Source organism: Mustela putorius, unplaced genomic scaffold (genome assembly GCF_011764305.1).
Source record: "Mustela putorius furo isolate JIRA1106 unplaced genomic scaffold, ASM1176430v1.1 tig00003988_pilon_pilon_pilon, whole genome shotgun sequence".
In the NCBI taxonomy this organism is placed as follows: domain Eukaryota; kingdom Metazoa; phylum Chordata; class Mammalia; order Carnivora; family Mustelidae; genus Mustela; species Mustela putorius.
This window is the reverse complement of record NW_025422127.1, coordinates 14,422,174-14,447,404: the sequence shown is the minus strand read 5'-3', so window position 1 is coordinate 14,447,404 and position 25,231 is coordinate 14,422,174. Positions and strand designations below refer to the sequence as shown.

The 25,231-nt window shown below is 53.2% G+C and overlaps 1 protein-coding gene across 6 annotated transcripts in view; it reads right to left on the bottom strand.

Annotated features, from left to right (window-relative positions):
* Nucleotides 1-25,231, bottom strand: part of IQSEC3 (IQ motif and Sec7 domain ArfGEF 3) — a 100,889-nt gene that overhangs the window by 20,828 nt on the left and 54,830 nt on the right. For 5 of the 6 annotated variants that reach the window (XM_045071606.1, XM_045071608.1, XM_045071610.1 and 2 more), the window contains exons 4-5: nucleotides 14,837-15,954; nucleotides 12,850-13,011 (exon numbers count right to left, since the gene is read on the bottom strand). In XM_045071606.1, coding sequence (XP_044927541.1) covers nucleotides 12,850-13,011; nucleotides 14,837-15,954 — 1,280 coding nt within the window. The remainder of the gene's footprint in view (nucleotides 1-12,849; nucleotides 13,012-14,836; nucleotides 15,955-25,231) is intronic. The other variant, XM_045071607.1, reaches the window with a different exon arrangement.

Below are 25,231 nucleotides of genomic sequence, written 5' to 3'. Positions count from 1 at the left end.
AAGGCAAGAGAGACAGAAAAAGTGGGGCAAGGAGGTGAACAGGGAAGCAAGAAAGACCCACAAAACAGGGAAGAGACAGAGACAGAACAAGAGACAGAATTGGGGAGAGACAGAGAAAGAGACAGACAGACAAAGAGGAAGGAGAGGAGAGAGGCAGAAAGTAACAGGACATGGAGGTGGAGAACACCACGGACTGGACAGGGTGGCCCGGGTGTGTGGGGGGAGTGGGCTGCACAAGCTCATCTCTGCCCCTACCAGACATGTGGAGACCACCAGGGAGGGTGGTGTGCCCCAGGCTGGCCAAACCCAGAGGACCCCAGGCTGGCCCCTGGTGCCCCGGCCAGGCGCCCAGCTGCTGCCTAGGACTTGCCCCGTCAGTCTGTCCATCCCACTGCTGCGGGGCCTCTGAGGCCCTCTGTGGCGTCTTTCCCAGAGCCTCTGTGCCTTCTGTCCCACTGCTCTGCGGGGGTGGGAGCCTCAGGCCTCTGAGGGGGTGGGAGGCCCCAGGCACCATGGCAGGGGGCGAGGGCAGCTGAAGGAAGCAGTGGAGCAGCTGGGAGAAAGTGGGATCTGCTCGGCCAAGCACGATGGCCTAGTTTCCCGGCCTTCACTCAGGTGACCGGCAGCCTGCTCACTGGCTCGCTCGGGGCTGCGGCTGAAAGCTCCAGTAATGAGCCCAGAGCCCGAGACTCAGCCAGGTGGAAATGCCAGCCGCAGACTGGGAGTGCGGAGTAAATCTGCCACAGGCCACCAGGGAGGCAGGGCGGGGAGGGGATGGGTGATGGGGTGGGGGAGGGGGAGGGCATGATGGGGAGGACCTTGTGAGAGGTCACCTGGGCCGTGGGGTGGGGAGTCTACACCCCAGGTCCTCGAGGGCCCCTTGTAAGAATTGTGAGATGGCTTGGTAAAATGCAGACCCCTGAGGCCTATCCCAGATCTACAGACTAGAATATGCAGAGGCGAAACCTGGCAATCAGCATTTTTCCCAAGCTCTCCAGGCAATTCTTAAAAACCTGAAAAGCCATGGCTGAGAGCTGAGGGCCAGGGTAGGAGCGGGTCCAGCCTGTGTGGAGGCTTTTTGGAAAAGGCGAATCCAGAAACTTATGGGCCACCAGACAGCAGCGCCCGGGGGCACACAGATCCCCCGTCAGGCTGTCAGAGGCTCCTTTTGCAGGGTGGTGGTGAGGGGGCAATGGAAGGAGGAAGAGACAGATGCAGAGCCCCCTACACACACACACACACACACACATACACACGCACACACGCACACGCATGTGCGCACTTATTTCGCGCCTTCCTCCCGGGAGGACTGCCACCATGGGGCATCAATGTTCGATGGGCTGATGGTGTCCTGGGGCTCTCAGATCCCGAGGGGAAAAAAAATCTCAGTGTGTTCTGCCAAACCCCAGATGGCAGGGAAGAAGCTGTTCTGAGTGGTGGTAGGGTATTACCATCCCTGAGAAGACAAATGCCTTCCTCTCTGGAGACTTGGGGTCCAAGCCAGGTAAGCGCTCAGGACTGCCCCCACTCTCTAAGAAAGACCCAGAAGCAGAGACGGCCACAGTCAACAGCAGCATTCCTGGGGGGCGTTGGAATACAGAGTGGGCAATGACGGGCTGCTTCGCTCCCTCGCCCCAGGGGACCACCGGGGGTCTTCCTGGTGGGGACTGTGCCGCCCGCGGCAGCTGGCAAGACCAGGCTGTGCTCTCTCCTGACAAGCCTGCCCCAGTGGATCCTCACCTCAGACGCCTCGGCCATCCTGCAATCACCCAAACCTTCGTCCTTCCACTCAGCATGATGCTTTTTTCTCTCCCGAAGGGCCAGCTCAGCTTTGCATGGAGACCTCCTCTCCCTCTCCTCTTCTCTCCCTCTTTCCCACGGTTTCTCTTATTTTGCTGGGTCCACCGTAAAATCACCCCTTCCCCATCCTTCTTTGCCACCCTGGAATCTTTGTGGGGTGCAGACTGTTTGACAGTTTTCCAAACCCATCCTACTGTGTCCACCCAGCAGGTGTCCACCCATGACTGTCTCTCCTCTTAGAGGATCTTTAAGGTCAAAACCATCACACATTTCTGCGTGGTCTTGTCTGGCGTATAATCTCCCCGTTTTGCAGAAGGCAGAACTGAGACCACAAAGGGGCTTGCCCCATGCTTCCTGCTCCTGTGAGGCCTCTTCCCCCAGCAGGACCTCTCCACTCTAAGGGGAGGGTCCAAGACCAGTGGGGGACACGGCCTCTGCACTAACATTTACTAAAGACTGTTCTTAGCTCAGAGCTCTGGCTTGAGCACCTGAGGGCTGGTGGTGCTAATTTTTAAGTGGAGTCCAGATGGGGTGGACTCAGAGGCAGGAGGAGAGATTGAGACGGCCAGTTAAGACCCATTCAGTCTGAGATGGTCTTGCAGGTAGTACCAACTTAGTGTCTACTAAATCATCCCCCTTAGTACCCCGAGCCTTGTCTTTCCTATTTCACGAATTAGGACCCTGCCTTGGCTCTTCTTTGCCTCTCGTCACTACCCCTTCTCTCTACTCTTCTTTGGAGCCAAAATTCTAGAAGGTGTCCCTACCCATGCTGTCTGTACTTCCTCAATCCCATTCACTTTTCAACCCACTCCAGCCAAGCATCTACCCCAGCATTCCATTAAAACTTCTTCTGTCAAGGCCACGCTGGCTGCCTCGTTGCTGAGTCCAATGGCACCAGCTTCTCATCCCACCAGCCTCTTGGTGGCACGGACACGGTTCATCGTTCCCTTCTTGAAACACTCCTCTCTCCCACTCTCTTCACACCACCCTCCCCTGGGTTGACTCTTTCATCTCTGGGGGTGCCCCTCCTCCATCCAGAGCCTCCCTCCCTTGGCCTCCAGCTTAGGGCCGGCCACTAGTCTCGCTTCTCCCTCTTAACACCTCTGTTGAGGTGGCCTCATCCATCACTGTGGCTCTGAACGTCCCCTGCCACCACTCGTACGTGTGTATCTCTTGTGATGAATTCCCCCTTTCCATGTTATTATTCATCACTAACTAGTTAATTTTCTTTTTGGTTGATTTGTATTGTTAATAAAAGACAACATTGCTGAATCCAGAGGGGCCAAGTAAACAATCAACTGTGCGTTTGATCGAAGCCAACCAACTTCTGAGTTCTCACTGTTGACCTCATGGGGGTGCTCTGGTCTGAATGGCAGTCAGAGTGGTCTGGGCACACTCACAAGCCCACAGGCTGCGCTGGCATGTCTCGCAAGGAAGTCACCCTGCGCACACGGCATGTTTCAGTGGCTATTTAATATTTCAGCTTGTTCCCGGTAAATATTTGATAATACCTGGTTTGAGGGATTCTTCAGATCAAATGTTCCCGACCCCAGCATCTCCCTTCCCAAACTGAAAATATGCACATGTTTATTTGGTATAATTTCACAAATTACCCTAGAGAGCTTGAAGCACAAACAAATTCATATGCTAAGAGGGAGGGTTCTGAAATCTCAGCCGCTATGGAGGCTGTTCCTTGGATCAGCAACCCCCTACCACAACAGCGCACCTGCCAGGCCACGCCTCCCCGCCCCACCTACTTCTCCCTTCCGTGGCCACTGCTTGAGCTCAGGGTCTCAACATTTCTCCCCAGGACTGTGCCTGCGATGGCCTCCTAACCAGTCTCCCTGCCTCTAAGTCATGTTCCAGTACAATCCTTCAAGGACACCCATTTAGTCCTGTCACTCACTCCTCTGCTTCTACTTTTTTCCCAAGGCTTCCCACATCCGTAGTCTGAAGCCCCAGTTTCTGGGCCAAGCAAACCCCAACTTCTACCCAGCTTCTCCTGACCCTTCCATATATTGGCTTCCCCTCCGCAGTCTGGGTCTCAAGCCTGACACTTTTGTACATGCTGTCCTTCTTCCTGCTGCCCAGCCCCAACCTCAACGTCCCTGGTGAGCTATCCATCTCTCCAGGACCTCCCGGACAGTCCTCTGTCGACCGCCGCGGTTGTCCCTTGTGCCATAACATTTATCTGCCTGTCTTCGCACCCGGCTCTGCGCTCCTTCCAGCAGAGGCCTCTCACTCTCTGCATGCCTGGCATGCATGTGAATTCAATAACCGTTTCTGGGATGAATGAATGCGTGAGTGAGAGACCAGCTGGGCGAATGAATGGGACCTGGAGCGTGTGCTCAGCTAGGGAGGGAGACCAGTGGCCTGAGCCTCTGGGAGCTCTGCCCAGTGGCTCAGGATTGCTGGGCCTGCTTTGCCAAGATCATCGAGAGCTGCCCCCTAGACGGGGCAGAGCTGCCTAGGAAACGGCCCTATGGATGCCAGACCGCAGGCAGTAAGGCAGTGGGAAGCCTGTGCCTGCCACGAGCTCGTGCCGCACGCACGAGCAAGTGAGTGACAAGAAGCCGGGCAAACTGGTGCCCATTAAGCCGCTTCCAGCAGGGCCTGCCTGCACCTGCCCAGGGTGGGGCCTCCGATCAGCGAGTGAGTGGATCATGAAGAGTTGGAGCTTCTACTCGGGCCTCTCTCCCTCTCTTTCCTGTGCAAGCCCCTTCCAGGGGCTGTGGGGAGCAGAAGCACAGATGTTCCCTGCATCTGTATAAACAGGTACAGCCTTGCAGAAAATGGTTTGTTAATACTGATCTGTGCGTGGAAGCGGTTTGTGTTGCAAGGAGGTGAAGCATCGTACACGACTGTGAGCAAAATGAATTTCGTCATCTCAACTTTTTTTTATTTCTTTTACGATAGCAAGACTGTGTCTGGCAGACAAAGGAACTGACTGGGAGCTGAAAATAGGTAATGATAGCAGCAGGGATTTTTAATTGGCCAGAAGAGACAGCAGAGATCTGGAAGGTGAGGCTCAGGCTGAGCTCAGAAGAGGTGCGAGAGTGCAGCGCCCACCGACAGCAGGGGGGGCCCTGGTGCTCGAGGCGGGGACTGAGTCCAGGCTCCAGGATTAGGATGGAAGATGAAACCGCCCACTGCCATGGGATGTAGGAACCTTGGTTTTATTTCTGCAGTTCTTGGCTCATACAATTCAATTAAAAATATCCCCATCCGCCAGAGAGTTATTTTTGTGAGGCAGAACTCATAACATGCTCAACAAAGGTCAAGGCTTTTTGGAAAAGTGTGATGTGGCTCAGAAAATAGAACAGAGGGAAGCTGACGCAGGAGGACCTGCCAGCATCCCTGGTGACGACATGGGGACAAAGAGTCTCATCTGGGAGGTCCTCAAAAGGGATGGCTGCCGGTCACACGTTGGGGACTCAGGAACCAAAAGAACGAAGTCGAAACTACCCGAATGAACTCAAAGCCAGTGTGGATGCCTGGAGGGGACTCTCCCTTCACTGGGCCGGCCAGCATCCCCGCTTGCCAGGGATTCTCCAACTTGAGTGTGCCTCCGAACCACCCGGCTGGCTTGTGAACCCACTGTTGCTGCCCCCGGAGTTCTGACTCCGTGGGTCTGGGGTGGAGTCTGAGAATTGATATCTCTAACAGTTTTCCAGGGGCTGCTGCTGCTGCTGCGGTTCCGGGGACCCCACTTTGAGAACCACTGCTCCAGGGTATTAAGAATGGGCAGCATGGGAAGTCAGGCCTTTGGTGTCAGACACCCTCGAGGCTGAATCTTGCTTCCATCATTGAGCCTCTCAGTTCAGGTCACCTAGACTCTCCATGCCTCATTTTTCTCCACCTATAGAATGGAGCTGACTCCTAGGACCTCTAGTGGACGGGTGGTTCTGAGTTTTAAAAGAGACTGTGTATGTAAAGCTACATAACAAAGCTTCAGAGATGACGGTTTTCATTATGTACCTGGACACCCAATCTGAATTGACATATGAAGTGAGTAAGTGAATTTGAAGTCCCTTCTAGCATAGGGATTGAGACCTTTTCCATCATCAGCAGTTAACTCTGCCTGGAATTTCACCTCTAGATGTTCATTCACTAACTCTTGAAAATATCCTCCTATCGGGGAGAGAGGAAACTTGATCCAGCTCAGACCCGAGATGTATGGATCCATTTCTCAGTTTTGCTTTCTTCTTGAATGAGCAGAGCCAACAAACATGGGTCAAGGGATGTAGGAGTACCCGATTTTGTTCAATTTGCCACTAGCTAGGGGACTAGTCATTTCTTCTCTCTGGTCCTCTCTTCCTGCTTGGGTGAAATGAGAGGGCTGGACAAGCAGGCCATGTAAGGGGCCTTCCTGCACTGCATTTCACAACTGAGGTCATCTGGACCACACCTGCCTTGAGATGAGGCAGAGAGGAAGGATGGTGTCGGGCTCTGGGCTCAGGTTGTAGACCCATTCTGCCTGTCTTCAGATCTCAGCCATTGGTTAGCTCTGTGACTGTGGGCAAGTTACCTACCCTCTCTGTTCCTTGGTTCCTTCATTTGGCACAGATTAATAGCACTCACCTAATAGAGCTGCTGAGAAGATGGGATGAGATTTTCAACGTATGGGTCTTGGCCCAGTGCCAACTGGCACACAGTGAATGCATGATATATGTGAGCTGTCACTGTTACATCTCACAGCCTACTCACTCACAGCTGACCCTCCTACAAGCCCCAGAGTACTGTAATCCTAGGAAGCCCCTTCCCTAGAATCCTACTCCCTAGAAATCCCACTTAAAAGAGTGGCCAGGTGAAGGCACACCTGAATGTCACACAGGGACTGAGAGAACATTCCAGAGCTAGGGCCCAAAATATCATGAAGGGACTAGGTGGTAGATCTTTGTGTGAAAGTCCAACTTATACACTAATGTGACCAAGCCAAAGGGAATCTCAACATTGGACTTGTTCGCCCCACACTTAAAGTCCAAAGATCTCTACACACAGGAGCAAGTGGGTCTAAAACGTTCATTACTCTTTATTGTTAAGGAAAATCTCTTGTCTGTGTGTGTACGTGTGTAATGGTGGGGGGGGGAGATCAGGGGAAAGGGCACTGGAGAGGTGAGGGGTCAAGGCCATAAACCTAAAGCCTTCTCTTTTAGAAGAGACCCCCTTCCACAGAGCTGGAACAAATAATCCTAAAATTTATGGAACCAGAAAAGATCCCAAATAGCCAAAAGAATGTTGAAAAAGAAAACCAAAGCTGGGGGCATCACAATGCCGGACTTCAAGCTCTATTACAAAGCTGTTATCATCAAGACAGTATGGTACTGGCACAAAAACAGATAATACATCAGTGGAACAGAACAGAGAGCCCAGAAATGGACCCTCAACTCTATGGTCAACTAATAGTTGAGAAAGTGGGAAAGAATATCCAATGGAAAAAAGAGTCTCTTCGACACAGGGTGTTGGGAAAATTGGACAGCCACATGCAGAAGAATGAAACTGGGCCATTTCCTTACACCACACACAAAAATAGACTAAAAATGGATGAAAGACCTAAACGTGAGTCAAGAATCCATCAAAATCCTAGAGGAGAACACAAGCAGCAACCGCTTTGACCTCAGCCACAGCAACTTCTTGATAGACATATCTCCAAAGGCAAGGGAAACAAAAGCAAAAATGAACTATTGGGACTTCATCAAGGTAAAAAGCTTTTGCACAGCAAAGGAAACAGTCAACAAAACCAAAAGATAACCGAAAGAATGGGAGAAGATATTCACAAATGTCTTAACAGATAAAGGGCTAGCATCCAAAATCTAAAAAGAACTTAGCAAACTCAACACCCAAAGAAAAATAATCCAATCAAGAAATGGGCAGAGGACATGAACAGACATTTCTCCAAAGAAGACATACAAATGGCCAACAGACACATGAAAAAATGCTCAACGTCATGTGACATCAGGGAAATAGAAATCAAAACCACAATGAGATGTCACCTCACACTGGTCAGAATGGTTCATGTTAACAAGTCAGGAAATGACAGATGTTGGCGAGATTGTGGAGAAAGGGGAACCCTCCTACACTGTTGGCGGGAATGCAAGCTGGTGCAGCTGCTCTGGAAAACAGTGTGGAGGTTCCTCTAAAAGTTAAAAATAGAGCTCCCATATGACCCAGCTATTGTACTACTACCCAAAGATACAAATATAGTGACCCAAAGAGGCACCTGCACCCCAATGTTTATAGCAGCAATGTTCACAACAGCCAAAGTGTGTAAAGAGCTCAGATGTCCACCAACAGATGAACAGATAAAGATGTGGTATAAATAAATAAACACACACACACACACAATGGAATATTACTCATCTATCAAAAAAATGAAATCTCGTCATTTGCAATGATGTGGATGGAACTAGAGGGTATTACGCTAAGTGAAATAAGTCAATCAGAGAAAGACAATAATATGATTTTATTCATATGTGGAATCTAAGAAACAAAACAGATCACTGAGGAAGGAAAGAAAAAATAAAATGAGGAAATCAGAAGGGAGAAAAACCATAAGAGACTCTTAATCTCAGGAAACAAACTGGGGGCTGCTGGAGGGGTGCTGGGTGGGGGGATGGGGTAATTGGGTGATGGGCAGTAAGGAGGGCACATGATGTAGTGAGCACTGGGTGTCATATGTGACTGATGAATCACTGAGCTCTATCTCCAAAACGATTAATACACCATATGTTAATTAACTTAATTTAAATAAAATACAATTAAATTAAAAGAAAAAAGAAGGACCCTGTCCTTCTATCCTGCTGGGTGGTGGCAGTGTCAAGTTTTTAAAGCAGTGGAAATAAACACAGAGTCTATCCTGGCCTGCCCTGGGCCTCTTCCCACCCTCCTGCAGACCTATAAGGGCCAGCCTGGGCCCCAGCCTGCTCTCTCCTTCCTGGTGGAATTCCCCAGAAACAAAGTAACCATTCTGAGGTTACCCATGGCAGAGTGGGCAAGACATTCTCAAATAATTTCTTCCTAACCACGAAAGGCTAGCACCTCCCAGCCTGTTGAGTTGGACAGGCAATCTGTCTTCATTTCTGAATGTCCCCTCAGAAGAACAAATCTGTTACACTCTGGCCAACACATTTCCAAGGAAATGAAATAATGCGATCTGACTAAAATGTCAAATTCTAATATTGAACAAGAAACGGAGTAGACGCAGCGAGAGAAGGAACATCCAGGAAACCCTTCTGGCAATTCAGCCCAAAAGCTGCCCTCCGTGCACTTCCACGGAAATGAGAGATACCCACACCCGCCATGCACCTGTGATTCCCCTCAGAAAAGATCACCCAGCCCAGAAAAGAGCCTGCTCACAGCCAGCATGGAACGCTCCCCCCTCCACCGGCCTTCAAACTGCTGAGGCGAACATTTCAGAAGGGAAATAGAGCAGAGCCAGATTTCCCAGCCATGTGAAAACTGAGAGGGAGAAGCTTCCAGCGCCCCAGGATCCTAACCCCAGCTGATGTCTGGCTCCTTAGGCCAGGCCGCCAGGGCCCTTCTCTTCTCAGCACCAGAGAAGATTTCCTTAGAGTGCAGGATGGCCCCCAAATGAGCTCCTCTCCCTCCCTAGCAAGCTCCAGCAATTTCTTGCTGTCTGGGGAGTGGACCTGATCTCCAACCAGACCTAAGGCGTCTGAGGGATCCCCCCACCGGGCCGGGGCCAGGCTAGGGAGGCGTCTACCGCCCTGTGCTTCCAAGTGAGAAAGATAATAATGGAAATAGCTAATATTTGTAAAGAACTGACTTAGCCTCAGTCACTGACGTAAGCACTTTACATGCATTTTAAAACTGTAATTTGCATGACGTGGGTCCTATTGTCCCCATTTGACAAGCGAGGCAACAGGCCCTTTTCTCCTTTATAAAAACCAAACCCTTCCCAGGTAAACAGTGGAATGGACATGGCCTCTGGAGCTCAGGATGCCTCCTACTAATTCAATACACCCTGATTCAATACATTTCTTCTTGGAACGGATCTGCTATGGAATCAGGGCACTGAGGGACGAAGAGATCAGCTTCCTAGAGCAGCAAGGGCCCGATTCCGGAGGCGACGTCACGGCGTAGGCCAGCAGCTAAGGTGGATTCTGCTTGGCCCCTTCTATCTTCCTTTTCTCCACAGGCCCGTAGGTGGTAGGGGTTGGGGTCCCGCCCCATCCCCTCCTAGAAGCTTCCACCCTCTCCCCTTCCTGCCCAGCTACATCTCGAAGAGTGCAGTGGACGGGGCTGTCTCAGTCTCCAAGGGGATGGGTGATTTATGTCCTTTTATTCAGCAAGCAGCTTTGTACAGAACGGACGAGACATGCTGAATGTCACCAGGCGGGGGCAGGGATGCTGTGCAGAATCCCAATGAAGCCTTTTCGGCCTGGGCAAAATGGCACTGGTGACTTTGTTATTGTGTGTGTTCTCTGGTGGGCGTAAGGAAGAGGCAGCAGATGCCCAGAGGTGGCGGGAGAGCTGGCTTGAACCCCCCCCCGGAACCCCAGCATCTGGCTCCCCTGTGAGTGCCTGCCCCCTTCCTGCCTCCCATCTCCCACGGACACCCTACAGGAGACAAGCCAGGCAGGCGGAAACTCGGACTTGGGTGAAGAGGTTCCCTTCGGTGCTGTTTCCGTGCGGAGGCTGGGTGTGCCGGCAAATATGGCACAAGGGTCCGAGGCACCCACAGCGGCGGAGGGGGCTCAGCTCCGCACTCCACTCTCCTGACACCCCTAGGCCTGCGGGAGGTTCCCTGTCTCCCTTTCCGCCCTCCTCTGCTCATCTCTCCCACTGACACCAGGGTTTGTGAGTTCCCCTGAGGCCACGGCCACGCCTGCTCCTCCCTGCCCCCATCCTGTACTCCCAGGGATGCCCAGCACAGCCTCATTCCCAGCCTGGAGCAGGCACTGCGTGTTTGTGGCAGGAACTGTGAGCTCCCGGCTCTGGAGCCCCCAGGCTGCTCTGGGATGCCCCGGTGGCCTGACAAAGCATGGCCTTGGCCTTTAGGGCGAACGATTCTGCAACCATCCCAGTGTGAGAAAATGACACCGAGGAATACGTAAGATCTCAGAGTCACAGGAGTTGAAGGGATTTTGGAGATCGCACCGCCCGACCCTCTTGCTCCCTTTTCTGGTAAGGAAACCGAGGCCCAGAGGAGGCCTCCCAGCACGAGAGGAGCAGAGCCGGGGTTCAGAGCAGGCCCTGTCAGGAGCAGCTCTGTCTTGCCACCACACTGCCCCCTCATCCCTAGCCTGCTCCCCACCTCAGCTGCCAGCCTGGTCCCAGGCTCCCAGCGGCGCCCCTCCCCACGGGGGCTGCCTGTCTCCAGCCCACACACTCGGTTTCCCAGGGAGGATGGCAATTAGTTAGCATTGTGCTGCCGGGCACCCGCACCACCGGGGCTGCCGGAAAACTGCGCGTTCCCAGTGTGCCAGGTCACCGTGGACCTAGCAGGTCAGAATTTCAGGGCCAGGCCATAGGGCGACTGGGGAGGGCAGAGGAGACAGTCAGTCAGGGCTGGGAGTGAAGCAGGAAGCCCCCCGAGCAGAGAGACAAAGCAGGGTCCCCCAGGGCCGCAGGGAGCCAGGAGAATGAAGCATTGAGGAGAGCACACCCCCATTCACCCTCCCACGGAAACAGGGCGGTGGGGGGGGCAGGAGTGGAACAGGGACAAAAGCAGATGAAAAGGCCAGAGAGAAGAGCTAGATGGAGGGAAAGCCTGTGCGAAAGGAGACAGAGAAAACTTGATCTTTCTCCTCTTTGTATCATTTCCTCAGGGCATCCCTTCAGGGCACCCTACCCAGCAGGGCTGATGCTGAGGAGAAGTGGGGGGGGTGGCGAGGGAGAGGGAGAAGAAAGGAGGAGGAAGGAAGCAAACTTATCCGTTCATTTTCCTCTGCAAGACCCTCAGAGCATCTTAAGCACTAGTGGGGGAGGGTCTGATTGTCCAAATAGGGGGGGACTGAGTTCTGTCAACTAAGGGGCAGCCTGGGATTTCAAGGTCCCTCAGATGTGTCCAAGCCCCTGCTCTTCGGACTGTACTCAGTTAGACTGAGTGGATTCAGGAACGTGACAGGGATTCTAAAGGACCATGGGACGACCCCTCATAATCCAGCCCCCTCCAGTCCACGGGCAGGGAACTGCAGGCCCCCAGGGCAGAGACTTGTCCAAAGACACAGCACCAAGACCACTGCATAAACAGAAGCCAGGTCTCCGAGCTCCCGCTCCAGGCACAGTGACAATCTTGCCAGTCAGGCTGCTCCCAAACCCTCGGGCAGGAGACCCCTGTCCCTCCTACAACAGCCCCTTGCTGCTCCAAGAGCAAGACGAAAGGGAGAGATTGTTTCAGAACCCCCGAGAAACACGTCTGCTGACTTCCCAGGGAGAGGCTTCCGACAGCATGATGACCTTCAAGAAGGGGGTCTGGAGCAAACTTTATGGGGCCTCACCCTCTCTCTCTGCCAGGGGCAAGGTGGCTTCGAGGCCCCAAGGATGCCACCCCAGACCTGGGGGCTCTCACCTGCCCACGCCTCCACGTGAACAGAGCCAAGAGCACTAGCGATCAACATCTGTTGATCTTGGTGGTAAACGTATGTTTATGGAATCACTGTATTTTCTTGCTCTAAAACCCATCTAACTCCCTTCTCCTGACTTGTGTTTGCCTCCACCAATATGAAACTGAACCCACATGGGGAGCAAGCCAGCCAGTGGGGGCTCAGGGGCTGGGCAGACGGCAGCAAGGGGTGGGCTGAGGGTCTGTTCACCAGGCAGAGATGGTCCCCGTGTAGACCCAGTCCTCCTCTCTGGCCCCACAGGGTAGTAGGGAGGGAGGCCTTTTCGTCTCCTTCGACCATTTCTATACCCCTGGCGCCTTCAGTGGGACCCAGCCCGGAGCCCGCTCAGTAAATGCAGGACCCCAGGAGGGGGAAACAGAGGCTGGTCAAGATACAGCGACGGGCCCAGACTCCAGGGGTCCTGTTCCCTCCCCTGTGTCCTGTGGGACCCCGGGCCATGCGTGGGGAGAGGGGCACTCACTCCAGCACATCGCGGTTGAACTGCTTCTTGCTGTTGCCTAGGAACTCCCCGATCATTTGCCGGCTGAGGCCCTTACGCTGGAGCAGGAAGTGGGCCACTCCGATGGGGGTGTCGGGGATGAAGCCTCGGGAGATCAGGAACTGGATGCCTTTGTCTGGGTTTCTGGGGGTGGGAGTGGAGGTGGGAAGAAGAAGTAGAGAGTGAGCCAAGGCTATCCACGACTTCCTTCCTCCCTTTCTTCCAGCCCAGGGAAGCTACAGAAGTGCCTGGACGTTTCTGGGAAGAATTCCATTGAAAAGCCAGGATTCCTTCTGCTGCAGACGGGCTCCTTGTCCCAGGGGCTTCACCTAGGAACCTTGTCTTCCTGAACACCCCCACCCCCCACCCCAAAACACACACAGGAATGAAGATTGCATGGGGAGAGAAGGAGTTAGAGAGGTCTGGCAGACGAAGAGAATTCCAGAGCAAGTGGAGAGGTTTCTTTTTGTCTTCCCTGAAAGGCCCGGAGGCTTGCCACGAAGGCCCTTCCACCCTGTCTGTGTTCTGTCGTCTGTATGCAGTACTCGCCCCAGAAGCAGGGCTCTGGGGAGCAGAGGGGAGCTCTCCTACTGCACTGGCCACAGGGACACAAGAATCCTGTTCTCCATCATTCACTTTCTCAGGCTCTGGTCTCTACGTGTGGATGTGGGTGCTGTGTTTTTAGGCATATGTGCTCACAGTATGGCCTGCAAATCCATACTGTTCCCTGAACTGTATCTGACTGGTTCAGGAGAAGCTAAGTACAGAAACAGAGGGCAAGCGTTTAGAACCTTTTATAGCACTCTGACATTTTCGGGATAACCAAGCATGTGATTGTTTTTCTAGCAACTCATTTTTATCGCATTTCACAAAAGTATCAGCCACCACTTGGTGGGTGAATACCCAGACTGGTCCTTTACTACAGAGAGTTTGAGAACCACTGTTTTGAGGGATCCCAGGGTCTGCGTGAGTGTGAGCGCACAACTTGCCTTACTTGTGTGAGCCTGCTTCTTTTCTGTAAAATGGCATAATAGATATTGTTAGGAAGTTTGCAGATGTTTTATGTAAGGTGAGCCGGGAACAGTAGCTGTTCCTCCCTGGAATAGAAGTTTCTGGAGACCAGGGCATGTGTCCTGCTCATCTCCATGGTCAACGTGCCCGGCATTCAATAAGTAACAGTTGAGTGAATAAGTGAAGGGACACGTGGCTGGGAGAGATGTTCAATCTCCTGGCTCGGGGCTCTGAAGGAAGGGGTGAACGGAGGGTGGAGATGGGGTTTCCACGCGAGGGGTGCGTGTACACTGCTGGCCCCCGGCTCTCTACATTCTAGTTGCAAGGACAGTTCTGGCTGGGGCTCTGGCTGGGGACTCTGAACCAAAACCCTTGTTCATTTTCCTGCTTTCCTTCTCCTGTTCTCTTCTGTGCCACCTCTGCGTCCTTGTCGCCCCCTTTATCCCCGCCCCTCTCCTGCCTTTTACCTGGATTCCTTGTGCTCCTTCTCTTCCTTCTCACCCACCCAGGCCCTCCCTTGCCTTTCCTCCTTTTCCTCCGTGCTCCCTCCCTGACGTCATCCCCCTGAGACGGTGCTGTTTCCCTGGCTTCCCGTCTGCCTGAAGGATTTCGGCTCAATCCTCATACGACCTGGACTATTACTTAATACTGCATTTTCTTTTCAATTCCCTCGCTTTTCAAGCCCTAGTAAGCAGGAATAGTGTTGAAAGCATGGCCTTGATGTGTTGTTTTGTCCCTAATCCTGAACATAAATTTGTGAACCATTAAAAAGAAAACGTGCACCCCTACCCAGCACCTCCAGGAGCAGGTGCCGCACAAATGTCACCAGGCAGGGCGCTGGGATGATGCGGGAAATCAACCCATACCCTGCTCACCTGTCATTGTAGCCCCTGTCCCTTCCCCGCCGACCAAGAGCTTCCCGGGTCTCCCCAGAGCTCTCGAATCGGTGCTCACTCACATGTTGAAAAGGTTGAGGCCGATGCGGTAGAGCCGTTTGCGCAGGGTGTCGGTGGAGAGCGTGGGCGACTTGCAGCTGGCAGGGTTCTCGCAGTGGTAGCGCGGCAGGCTCAGAATCATGGCCTGCAGGGCCTCCTTGGAGGCTGAGGCTGACGCTTCCGAGCCCGACTTGGCCGACTTGGTGGACGTGCTGCTGCTGCTCAGCGGCTCCGAGTTGTCGCCAGCTTCGGCCTCAGTCCCTTTCCCCACCTCCCCCACCTCTGCCTCCGCCGCCACCGCGGCCCCCTCCACCAGCGCCTCCACGACAGCCCCAGGAGGGTGGGTGCTCGGGGCCCCGCTGGCTCCGGCCTCTGCGCCCGTGTTTTCGGCGGGCACGTCCCCCTGAGCCGCGGTTGTGGCCACCGAGGCCTCCTGCCCCGGCGCCTCTTCCTGCTCGGCTTTGCCCGCCGCGGGCTCCGCCGGGGCCTGGGCGGTCTGTGTGCCCAGACAATTGGCAACCGACAGAGCCGTGGCGGAGGAGACAGAGATGTTCTGGTTGGCGATCTGCACGGTGACGTCCCGGAAAGCCATCATGAGGGTACTGCCGTGGCCCTGGGGCAGGCCGGCGGCCTCGGCGGTCTCTTCCCCTGGCGCGGGCGCGGGGCGGGCACTGTCGAGCTCCCGCATCTCGGCCTCTAGGCCCGGCGGCCCCGTGCCCGCGTGCAGGGCCTGGTGGAGCTGGTAGGCGCCGCTCTCCTGCAGGGAGCACATGGTCTTGAGGCTCCAGGTGCTGAGCGCGTCGTCGATGGACTTGGCCAGGGACTGCACCTGCTCGGTGAAGGAGTCCTCCAGCTCGGTGAGCGTGCCCGCGAAGGTGGGCGGCAGGGAGGGCGAGCGCACCAGTGGCAGCCCCATGAGGCCGTAGCCCTCCATGAGCGCCTTCTCCGCTGCCAGGCTCTCAGCAGTGGGCGCGCGGACTTTGCGCAGGGAGATCCGTCGCGGCAGGCGGCTCTCCAGGAGCGAGTTGCGGATCTTCTCGAAGTTCTTGCTGAGCTGGTACTGGCGGAAGGCGGTTTGGATGGTGCAAGCGGCGCGCCGGGACACGAGGTGGCCCCCGTACTTGTGTTCTAGCATTTCAATCTGTGGCAAGAACAGGTAGGAGGAAGAGCGCGGTGAGGCCTGGGGCGGGGGAAGGGAGGGGGTGCGGGGGGGACTAAAGGGCCAAAGTCTGAAACTCCAGCATGTCACGGCCTGGGATACCAGATCCTTGTCAAGACTCCTAGATGTGTAGGATATAGGACTGGCTTCCCAGCGGTTGGCGATTTGCGGGGGGCGGGGGGTGGAGCGGGCAGAGGTCAGGGCGTTGCATTTGGGGATCAGATAGCTGTTTGTTTTAAAGCGTTCATATCAGAGATCTGTATGGAAGTCCTTATGGGTGAAATACACGGGATCTTGAGTTTGTATTAAAATACTCCATCAAAAAAACTGGAACCGTTAGAGGAAACAATATTAACAAAAATTGTTGGAACTGGGGGGTGGTTATCTGAAAGTTGACTACACTATTCTTTCTACTTGTGTGCACATTTAAAACAATAACAAATTAAAAATTAAACAGGAATGTTTAAAAAATAATGCTGCTCCTCCCGTTCACCTTTCTTCCTCATCACTGCATTGCGGAAATTCCCAACCCTGGGATCATCATAAGGGGATGACTGGGGATTGATCAACGTGTTCCTGATACCCAGCCCAAGGGCTGGCACATAGTAGATGCTCAATAAGTGTGAATCTAATAGATGGAGGACAGAGGAGTGGGTGGACGGATATTTTAAGAGTGGGAGTCCCTCCAGGCTACCATAATTTGGGCGCCCCATACTATGGGTACCTCATAATCTGGGCCACCTCTGTTCCCAACAACAGGAGCTGTACAATCAGGGCAGGGCTGGGTGGGGCTGGTGGGCACATGCTACCTCACATGGGCAGTGTGAACCCAGGAAAACTTGTGGCAAGGGACCGGTGTTTCTTCTAGGCCCTTACTCGCCTCCTTCCAGCTCTGTCCTCCTGCTGTGGCCATTTCTCCCCATCATGTGGCAATGCTCTCACTCTTTCTCCCTTATCGAAACCTCTTAGAAAAGAACCAGAGAGACTTTCCCCCTGTGGCCAATAACCTTTAGCCACATTGGCTCACCAGCCACTGCAGGTGGAGTGACTGCCTCTCACGACCTCAGCGATCTGCTGGGTTCCCTCCCCATGGGTGCCCCCCTACCCCCGGACCAACAGAGGCATCCTATTCTAGCCCAGGAAAACTGACAGGCACAACCCCAACCCCCAGGGACAATCCCGGGTAAAATGGCATGACATCAATCCTATCTTCGGTTCTTCTGTCTCACCATTCAGGGCCTTCCCCATCCCCAGACCTAGTGGCCTTATGCTTTCTATCTTCCTCAGTCTGTCTGTCCTCTCTGAAAATAGGGGGTAAGCTGACTCTCACTAAGATTTGAGTGGCCAGTAGGTATCCTGAGTTCAGCTGCTTGACATTCCAAGGCTGAGGCTCTTAGTCACAGCTACCCAATGTTCTCTGCCACATGGTAGTTTGGCCCTTTGAGGCCAACAGGAGAGTGACTCTGATACTTCACCTTCTTTTAAAGGGTTCACCTGATTAGGTCAAGCCGCCTGGGGTGATTTTCCTTTGATTCACTTAAGGTCAACTGAGTGGTAACCTAATCACAGGAGGGATACCTTATTATGCCCTCTAGTCCCACGGCACTTCCCATGGAAGGGAATTATACGGATGTGCGCACTAGGGGGGGCGGGAATCTCGGGCTGTCTGAGTTCTGTCTCCTGGAACGTTCAGACAGTTGCCTACAGGGTTTCATCATGTACCCAGGATCTCCAGAGAAAGAGAAACTCCTGATATCTCAGAGGCATTTCGTTGTTGCTTTCACAGAAATCACATCAGAGGGGAGAGATCACTGTGGCTCGGCTCAGTGTCCCCACAGAACTCTGGCAGGTTCCCTGAGGCCTGGAATGGCCAATTGGCCTTAACGAGGCAGGAGAGCCCTCCAAGGTGCAAACTGAGGGGAGGTGACCACTTAATTGCCTCCTTCTATCAATTTCTGTCTGGAGGACCAGGAGAAACAGACACCAGGCAGAAATTCTTACTTCTTTATAACCTGGCCTACCTATGCTTTGAGGGAAACGCTAGGCCCAAGAGCATTCTCTTTAGGTTATGAGATGCTATTGGCAACAGAAGGAAGGTATGAAACCCTATTGCCTGAAATGCTTCCAGAATGGGAAAGATGTCCATTTCCCTAGCACAGTATCATCCTACCTGGAGACAGAAGGCTGAGCTAAGCCTAGGAGACTTCTACCAGCCAGTGTCCTAGTGTCACCCAAGCAGAGAAGAAAACCAGATTTTGAATATCTTGAATCTATTCCCATCAAGTTCTCCACTAGACTGTAAGCCCCACGAATGCACATACTCTGCCATGTTCACTCCTTTATCCCCAGTGCTTAGAGAGCACCCAGCACACAGTAGGACTTCAGTGGATATTTATTGAATACATTAAAGAATTAATTGCAAAGTTATCTTTGTGACTCTCAAAAACCCCCGTAACCTAACCCATAACTTTCTTCTCCTGGAACTGATGTATTTCACTTGCATTTTCGAACTCTACTGTGTCACTGGCTCCTTTCCCCCTGCCTACAGACCCTCCCAGATCTCCCCAGGCTAAAACATGCCTCCTCTTGACTTCACTGCTCTGGGGCACTGGCCCAGGCTCTTTTTCTCTGTTTGTCACCAGACTTCTTGGAAGACTAGTCTATACCCTCTGCCTCCTTCCATGAACAAGTGCCAAACAGCCAACCCAACCCTGTATGCGCCGACTCCCCAGGGTCTGCCTCCTGCTCCCACCAGTCTTCTAAAGTGACTCTCAGGAGGGTCACCAGAGACCTTTAATCATGACAGCTGATGGTCCGTCCTCCACTCTCCCTCTCCCCCTTTTCCACAGTTCTTGGTGTGTTTATCACCTTGAGACTCTCTCCTCAGCTCTCACGACCCAGTCTACCTTGGTCTGCCTGCTTCCATAGCCCTTTCATCCTATATTCTGACCGCGAAACCCCTACGCATATCGGTTATGAGTCCCATGTGGGCCATCATCCACTCTGCAGACACATCTGAGCCCTTCTGGACATTCCGTGACTGCCATGTTGGACGTCGTCAGAGCAGCCTCTGGTAACTGATAATTAGGCACTAATTAAGAGGGAAGCTGTCTCAGGCAGAGCCTTTGTGGCAACATCTACAGGCTAATGTCTTCTCGCCTCTTATGTGAGAACCTTGTTTCCTATCATAACTTCAATCTACTTTAACGGACTGATGAACAAGCCTTAGGAGAGATACTCAGGCCCAGATTTGCTTCTTCCCTGCTGGTTGACCTTGAGCAAGTTTCCTAACATCTCTGATTCTCCACTTTCTTATCTGTTAAATGAAACTAATCCTGCTTACCCTGTACCTTGTTATGAGATTTGAACTGTTCGTATAGCACTTGGCACATAACAGGTATAGAGTAAGTGGTAACTATTTGATGACAATGATGATGATGGGAATGACTCTCAAATTTCCATTCCTAGGCTTGATCCTAGACTTGCATTTCCAACAACCCACGGATCCCCCTGTGCACCTATACAAAGCGCCTGTCTTCCCCCACCTCCCTAAACCAGCTCTTGATGACTTCTTTTTTTGCATACAGAGCCTTGGCTGTTACATTCTTCAGGCTGGGAAACTTGCATTTGACCATGGGTTCTCCTTCACCCCGGCCTCTGCATTTGTCAGCCTCAAAGCCTTTATTCCATGCACCCCCACCCCAATACCTTTTGCATCAACCTGACCCTACTGTTGCCATGTGAGGCTGTCTTTGGCTCCCCACTTGGACCCTCTGGCAACCTCCCCACTGACTTCCTGCTTCTTGTTCACACCTACCATCCACCCTACATGACCCTGATCAAGGGTTCTTGAAGAGCCGATGTGAACACAGGCTTTGCGTTGCTTGAGAGCATCACCCAAAATAAGTAGAAGTGTTTCCTGCTGGCCTTCCGACCCTGAGCAATCTGGCCTCAGCCTCCCTCCCATCTTCTACTCCTATGCCAAGCCTGCGTACACACTGGCTGGACTCCTGCGCTTCCCCCAGCCCACGCTAGGCTTTCCTGCCCTGAGCATTGGCTCAGCCTTGTCACTCAGTCTGCAACATTCTTCCCTTTCTTCGAGACCTGCCTCCAATGTGCTTCCTCTGTGAAGCCTTCTCAGTCCCCCAACCCGACGGGGAGCTCTCCGTTTCAGGGGCCCATGGAGAACGCTGTTTCTTACTTCTCTCTGACGCTCAGTTCTCTCCACTCACCTTTGGGATATTTATCTAACCCATCCTTCTCTCCACCCCACCGACCCCAACTCGAACAGAGCAGAAGTTATTCGAGCCCTCTGATCCATGCCCAGCACCCAGCACAGAGCCTGGCAAGGAGCAACTGCTCACTGTGGTGTTTGAATTCAATTTTTGGATCTTCTCCATTTGTTCCAGCGCATTTAACACAACCATCTCCCATTTATTCCAGCCTTGTGCCTGCTGCAAACCCCGCCTGCACTGTCCCCCACTGTTTCTTTCCCGTCCTTTATGGCCTGCCCTCTGTAGCCCCACAGACTGTACCTTACAGACAGGGTGGTATTATGTCTCTACATTCCTGGGGCCCAGCATCGAGCCGGAGCCATGGCTGGGGCTTAATAAATCTTTGCAGACAGGAGCTAAACTGAACTCTCTCCTATATCCCAGGGAAAATAAAAATCTAGGCTCTCTTCCGGATCTGGGCTTGGAGTCAAATGCTGCATTCTCCCCTTTCCCTCCACTATTTCGCCCCCAACCAGGGCTCGGGAACTTGGCAGTGTCCCAGATCAGCTCTGTCTACCCAGCCAGGTCCTCGCAAGCGCCCTAACACTTTTCTTTTCTTAACCGGTGCCAGATTAGAGAGCTAAAAGAGATGGACACGGGGGTGGGGGAAAGTGGGGGGTGGGCCCAGGGAGGGAAGGTCTCTGGGCCCACCGGCCTAAGAGCAGCTCAGCTCACTGCTCTCTAAACCCCATGAATCATGGGTAATTGTAGCCTCGCCTCCTCCCAAGAGAGCAATCTCTCAGCTTCTGCCGGGAGAAGTGGTGGAGGGGGGCTTGGGGGGCTCTGTCTGTCTAATGAGCCTCTCAGTGTTAATTAGAACATGCTCCCTCTTTTCAGGTTGCTGCCGCAGCCGGGCCCGAGGAAGGCCGCAGAGAGAGGGCCACCAAGTCAGGCTGGGGGAGGAAGAGCAGCTAGCTGGGGGGGCGGCAGTGCTGGGGAAGGAGGGAGCCAGCCCGAGGTGGGGGGTGGCTTTCACATGTGAGCGAGGATTTCCTCTGATCCAAGATTTCCCAGCTGAGAATGTTTAAGCATTACGTGGAATGAGCCTGCAGAACTTGGCAAGGGAAGGTTTCCAGGAGGCTTAGGAGCAGACAGTAGGGGTGGGAGCGGGGAGGAGCTCGGAGATGCTAATGGCGGCCCCCAGGGGAAGCTGGCCTGCGCCCGGCACCTGTTGGGATGGGACCCCTGCGTCTTCCCTGTGTTCCCACCTCCCTGTCCGCTGTCCAAAACACCGAAAGTGCTTGACACAACAGGGCACTGAGGCTTGCCTAGGAGTAAGGATGCTCTTGGGAACCTCTCTGGGCCCCAGCCAGCTAGGGTTGGGGGCTACTAATGACTCTGCTCCTCCTCAGTCACAGAGACTGCCTCAGGGAGAGCTGCTGCTGTGGGGAGCCTGCTTTGAACCCCAGATTGGGCTCCTCGCTGTCACCAGTGCTCCCACAGCACACCGTCCACCGCTTCCTTGGAACCTACCCCTTTGCTGCTCTTGTGAAAGACTTGGGATAAAATCAAAGACTGTGAGTCCCAGTCTTGGCTGGACCGCGGACACACACTTAGGGACGTGTCCTTGGGTGAGTTACTTGTTATGGCTAAGCCTCAGTCCCCTCATTCCTCAAATGGGGGTAGCAGTAGTCCCTAGCTCACCGAGATAGCCTGCAGATCTGGGGAGATAATGCATAAGAAATGCTTAGAACCTCATCTGGCCCAGATTAGGGCTGTTAGTGCTACTTAGTACCCGCTACATGTCAGCGCCCACCCCTGGAGCGAGCTCCCTGAGGCCTGGAACTGTGTCTTTTGTAGCACAGTGGCCCAGGCCTTGCACATAGCAGCTGTGCGATAGCGCTCCCTGAATTGGATGCAGGTGGACAGAAGGACTACCCTTGACTGGCATTGCCTTCACCGTCATCTGTAGGCTGGCCCCTGATGCTGTCCAGGGCCATGGTGGGACTCTCACCTTCAGAGGAAGAACAAGTGTTAGATATTCCAGAATAACCTCTTGTTTCTTCAATGAGGAAACTGAGACCAGAGAGTTGGAAACATAATCAACCACCTCTCCCCTTGAGAGGGTGATCACCTCATGGATGAGGCTGGACCCCAAGGCTCGGGTAGGGGAGATCACTTGTAGAAAGGACTGCTGTCCTTGGGGTCAAGGTCTGGCTGCCACATGGACCCCTGGCTTGGATGGCACAGAGACCATGCCATTTGGACATCCCACACGGGCTCCAACAGGGTCCTCCTCAGCAGAGGCACACAACAGGATCCGAACTCCCTCGAGAGCAAGGATGAATGTGGAACTCACTCGGCTGCCCTATGCATCCTCCCCACAGCACTTTCCTAAAGGACCCCCCAATAGGACCTGCATGTTCTTTGTCCCCGGAGGTTGTAACCTCAAGAACCACTGTGAGATAAAGCGACAGAGCTGAGGGCGGAGGGAACAGAGGACGGGAGAAGCCAGACTGGAGGACCTCCCCACTGTGTGAGTATGGGGAGAGGCCTTGGGGGCTGGGAGGCAGGGATGTCCGGGGGGCGGACTCATTCATTCTTTCGTTCATTCATTCATTCGTTCTTTAATTCATTCATTTGTTTGTTCTTTCACTCCTGTGTTCCTCCAGTGTGAAGCATGTCTCAGGCACCAGGGACTGTGCGGGGTGCTGGGAAGCAAAAGTGGGCAAGAGCTGTATATCATCTAACACACAGCTCTGAGCAGTGCTCAGTCCCCACAGAGGCTACAAAGGTGTTCTGTGCACAGTCTGCTCGACTCCGTGACAGCCCTGAGAACAGCATAGTCCCTGCCTTTATGGGTGGGACAGCTCTCAGGTGGCACAGAGTCATCAGAGGGGCACTCCGTGAAAGCACACAGCCAGGCTCAGGGATACCGAGCTGAGATGCGGAGTATGAGCAGAGATCTCCCCAGTGACGTGTGCTGGAGGGACAAGTGGGGAGTATTCCTAGCAAAGGAAATAAAATCTGTCAAGGCCCGGAGGCAAACGATAGCACAGAAGTCTGGAGCAAGGCAAGTGGGAATGGCTGGAAACCCACTTGGGAGCGGGGCAGGAGATGGAGTTGTGTCTGGTGGTAGGAGACCTTGGAGAAGTCTTTGTCCTGCACATGGAGAGGAGCCATGCAAGGCTTTCAGACAGATACCGTGATCAGATGTGCTCTCCAAGAGGGCTCAGTGGCAGCATGGAGATCAGTTTGGAGGAAGCACAGCTCCAAGTAGGGGAACGTGTGGCCTCCCCTGCCCAGGGGCTCAGGCAGGAGATGATGGTGGCCTGCCCTGGGGTGGGAGTGGTGGGGGTGGCAGGAGAGGGTGGGAATTGGAGAAATAGTTAAGATGTAGCAGCAGTGGAGATTGGGTTGGAGCAGATGTGGAGGAGCGAGAAGCCACAGAAACTGCCTAGGATTCTGGACTGGCTGATGGAGCAAGACCAGCAGTTGGTGGGCTAGGGAGATAATGACTGTCCAAGATCCTTCCAGTCCAAGTGCTACAGTATTTGTGCAACTGGTGGGACTGACAGAATCAGAATACCATATCCTAGATCTCGAAGAAACCCAAAGCAGAGCCAGGTCCTGGCCCCAGGTCTCATGCCCCTCTCCCTCTTCAGCTCACTTAGTATTTTCCCCTTTTCATCCCTGAGCATCTTCTTCATGCCAGGCACTGTGTCAGGCACTGGAGATATAATGATGAATAATAAGTCATGCGTCCTGCCTTCAAGGAGTGGTCAAATTAACAGGGAATGAGGATATAGGACTGAAGGGCTATGACTGGGAATGGCTGGGTGCGGGAGGGTCACAGAGAAGGGACATCCAACACAGGCTTGGGAGGGCAGGGAAAGCTGCCAGGAGGAGGAAAGAGAACCACAATTCTGTCTCAAAGTAAAATAAAGAGTAATTGAGGCCAAGTGCCAAGTGAGGAGGGGAGCATGAATGTTAGTGGTAGAGGCAGAGGGAACAGCATGTACAAAGCCCCAAAGAGACAGGAGGCAATGGAGGCCCAGGGAAGTTAAGCAGCTTGCCGGAGGTCACCCAGTTCATTTGCAGAAGAGACAGAAGTTGGGTTCAGTCTCTTATGAATGTGTGCCGCATTTTTAATCACTTTTCTCTAGCCCCTCACTTTTGCCCTCTTCCTACCTCCCTCCTGTCTATGCTTGACCCAGATACTCAATCCAGGGGAGTGGGCTGTTCCCCGAGGCTGGGTTCACTCAACACAAAGGCTCCTGTCGCACCCTCTGCCAACCCTCCCGCACCTTTCCCACCCCACTCCTGTTGGTCCGACATGCAGAACCGTCTATCAGAATGATGTCCACTATAAAAAGGTCCATGATACCGATCAGAGCAACTCTCCATCTGCCATCGTCGCTCAGAATTAAACTAATTCTCCCGCCCAAGTTGAAGCACAGGTTTCCCTCAGTTTTATTGGCCCGATACTCCTTAAAATGAACTACACTCTCTTTGGGGGCCAGTAGGGACCATTTTCTTCTTGTTACCTCACTCTCTTGTTGCTTTTCACACCATAGTTATCCAAATATTATTCACTCAATGAGCTCTTCCTATGTCCAAGACCCTATGCTAGGTGCTGGGGGAACGGTACGAAGATGGATGGGAGATGGTCTCTGTCCTCACGGAGCACAGTCATGTGGAACTGAGAAGACGTCTTCTCTGGGCCAACTGACCACCCACATCATACTGTAGTGTTCCAGATGGACTGTCTGCCAACCCCTGCCTGGGCATTCCCAGTAACACAAACTCACTACCTCACAAGCAAGGCCTTCTATATTTTTAACAGCTCTAATTGTTAATTGAGCTAGAAGCTTCCTTTCCTGTAGCTTTCTTACGTTAGTATCACTATTTTTGTCTGGAATGATAGAAAATATATCTAATCCCTTTTCACATGCCAGCTCTTCCATATTTAAAACTTGTTTTCGTGTCTACAATTTCTCCATATGAATCCAGTCAATCCTCTTTTCTTCTTGGGGAGAACCTTG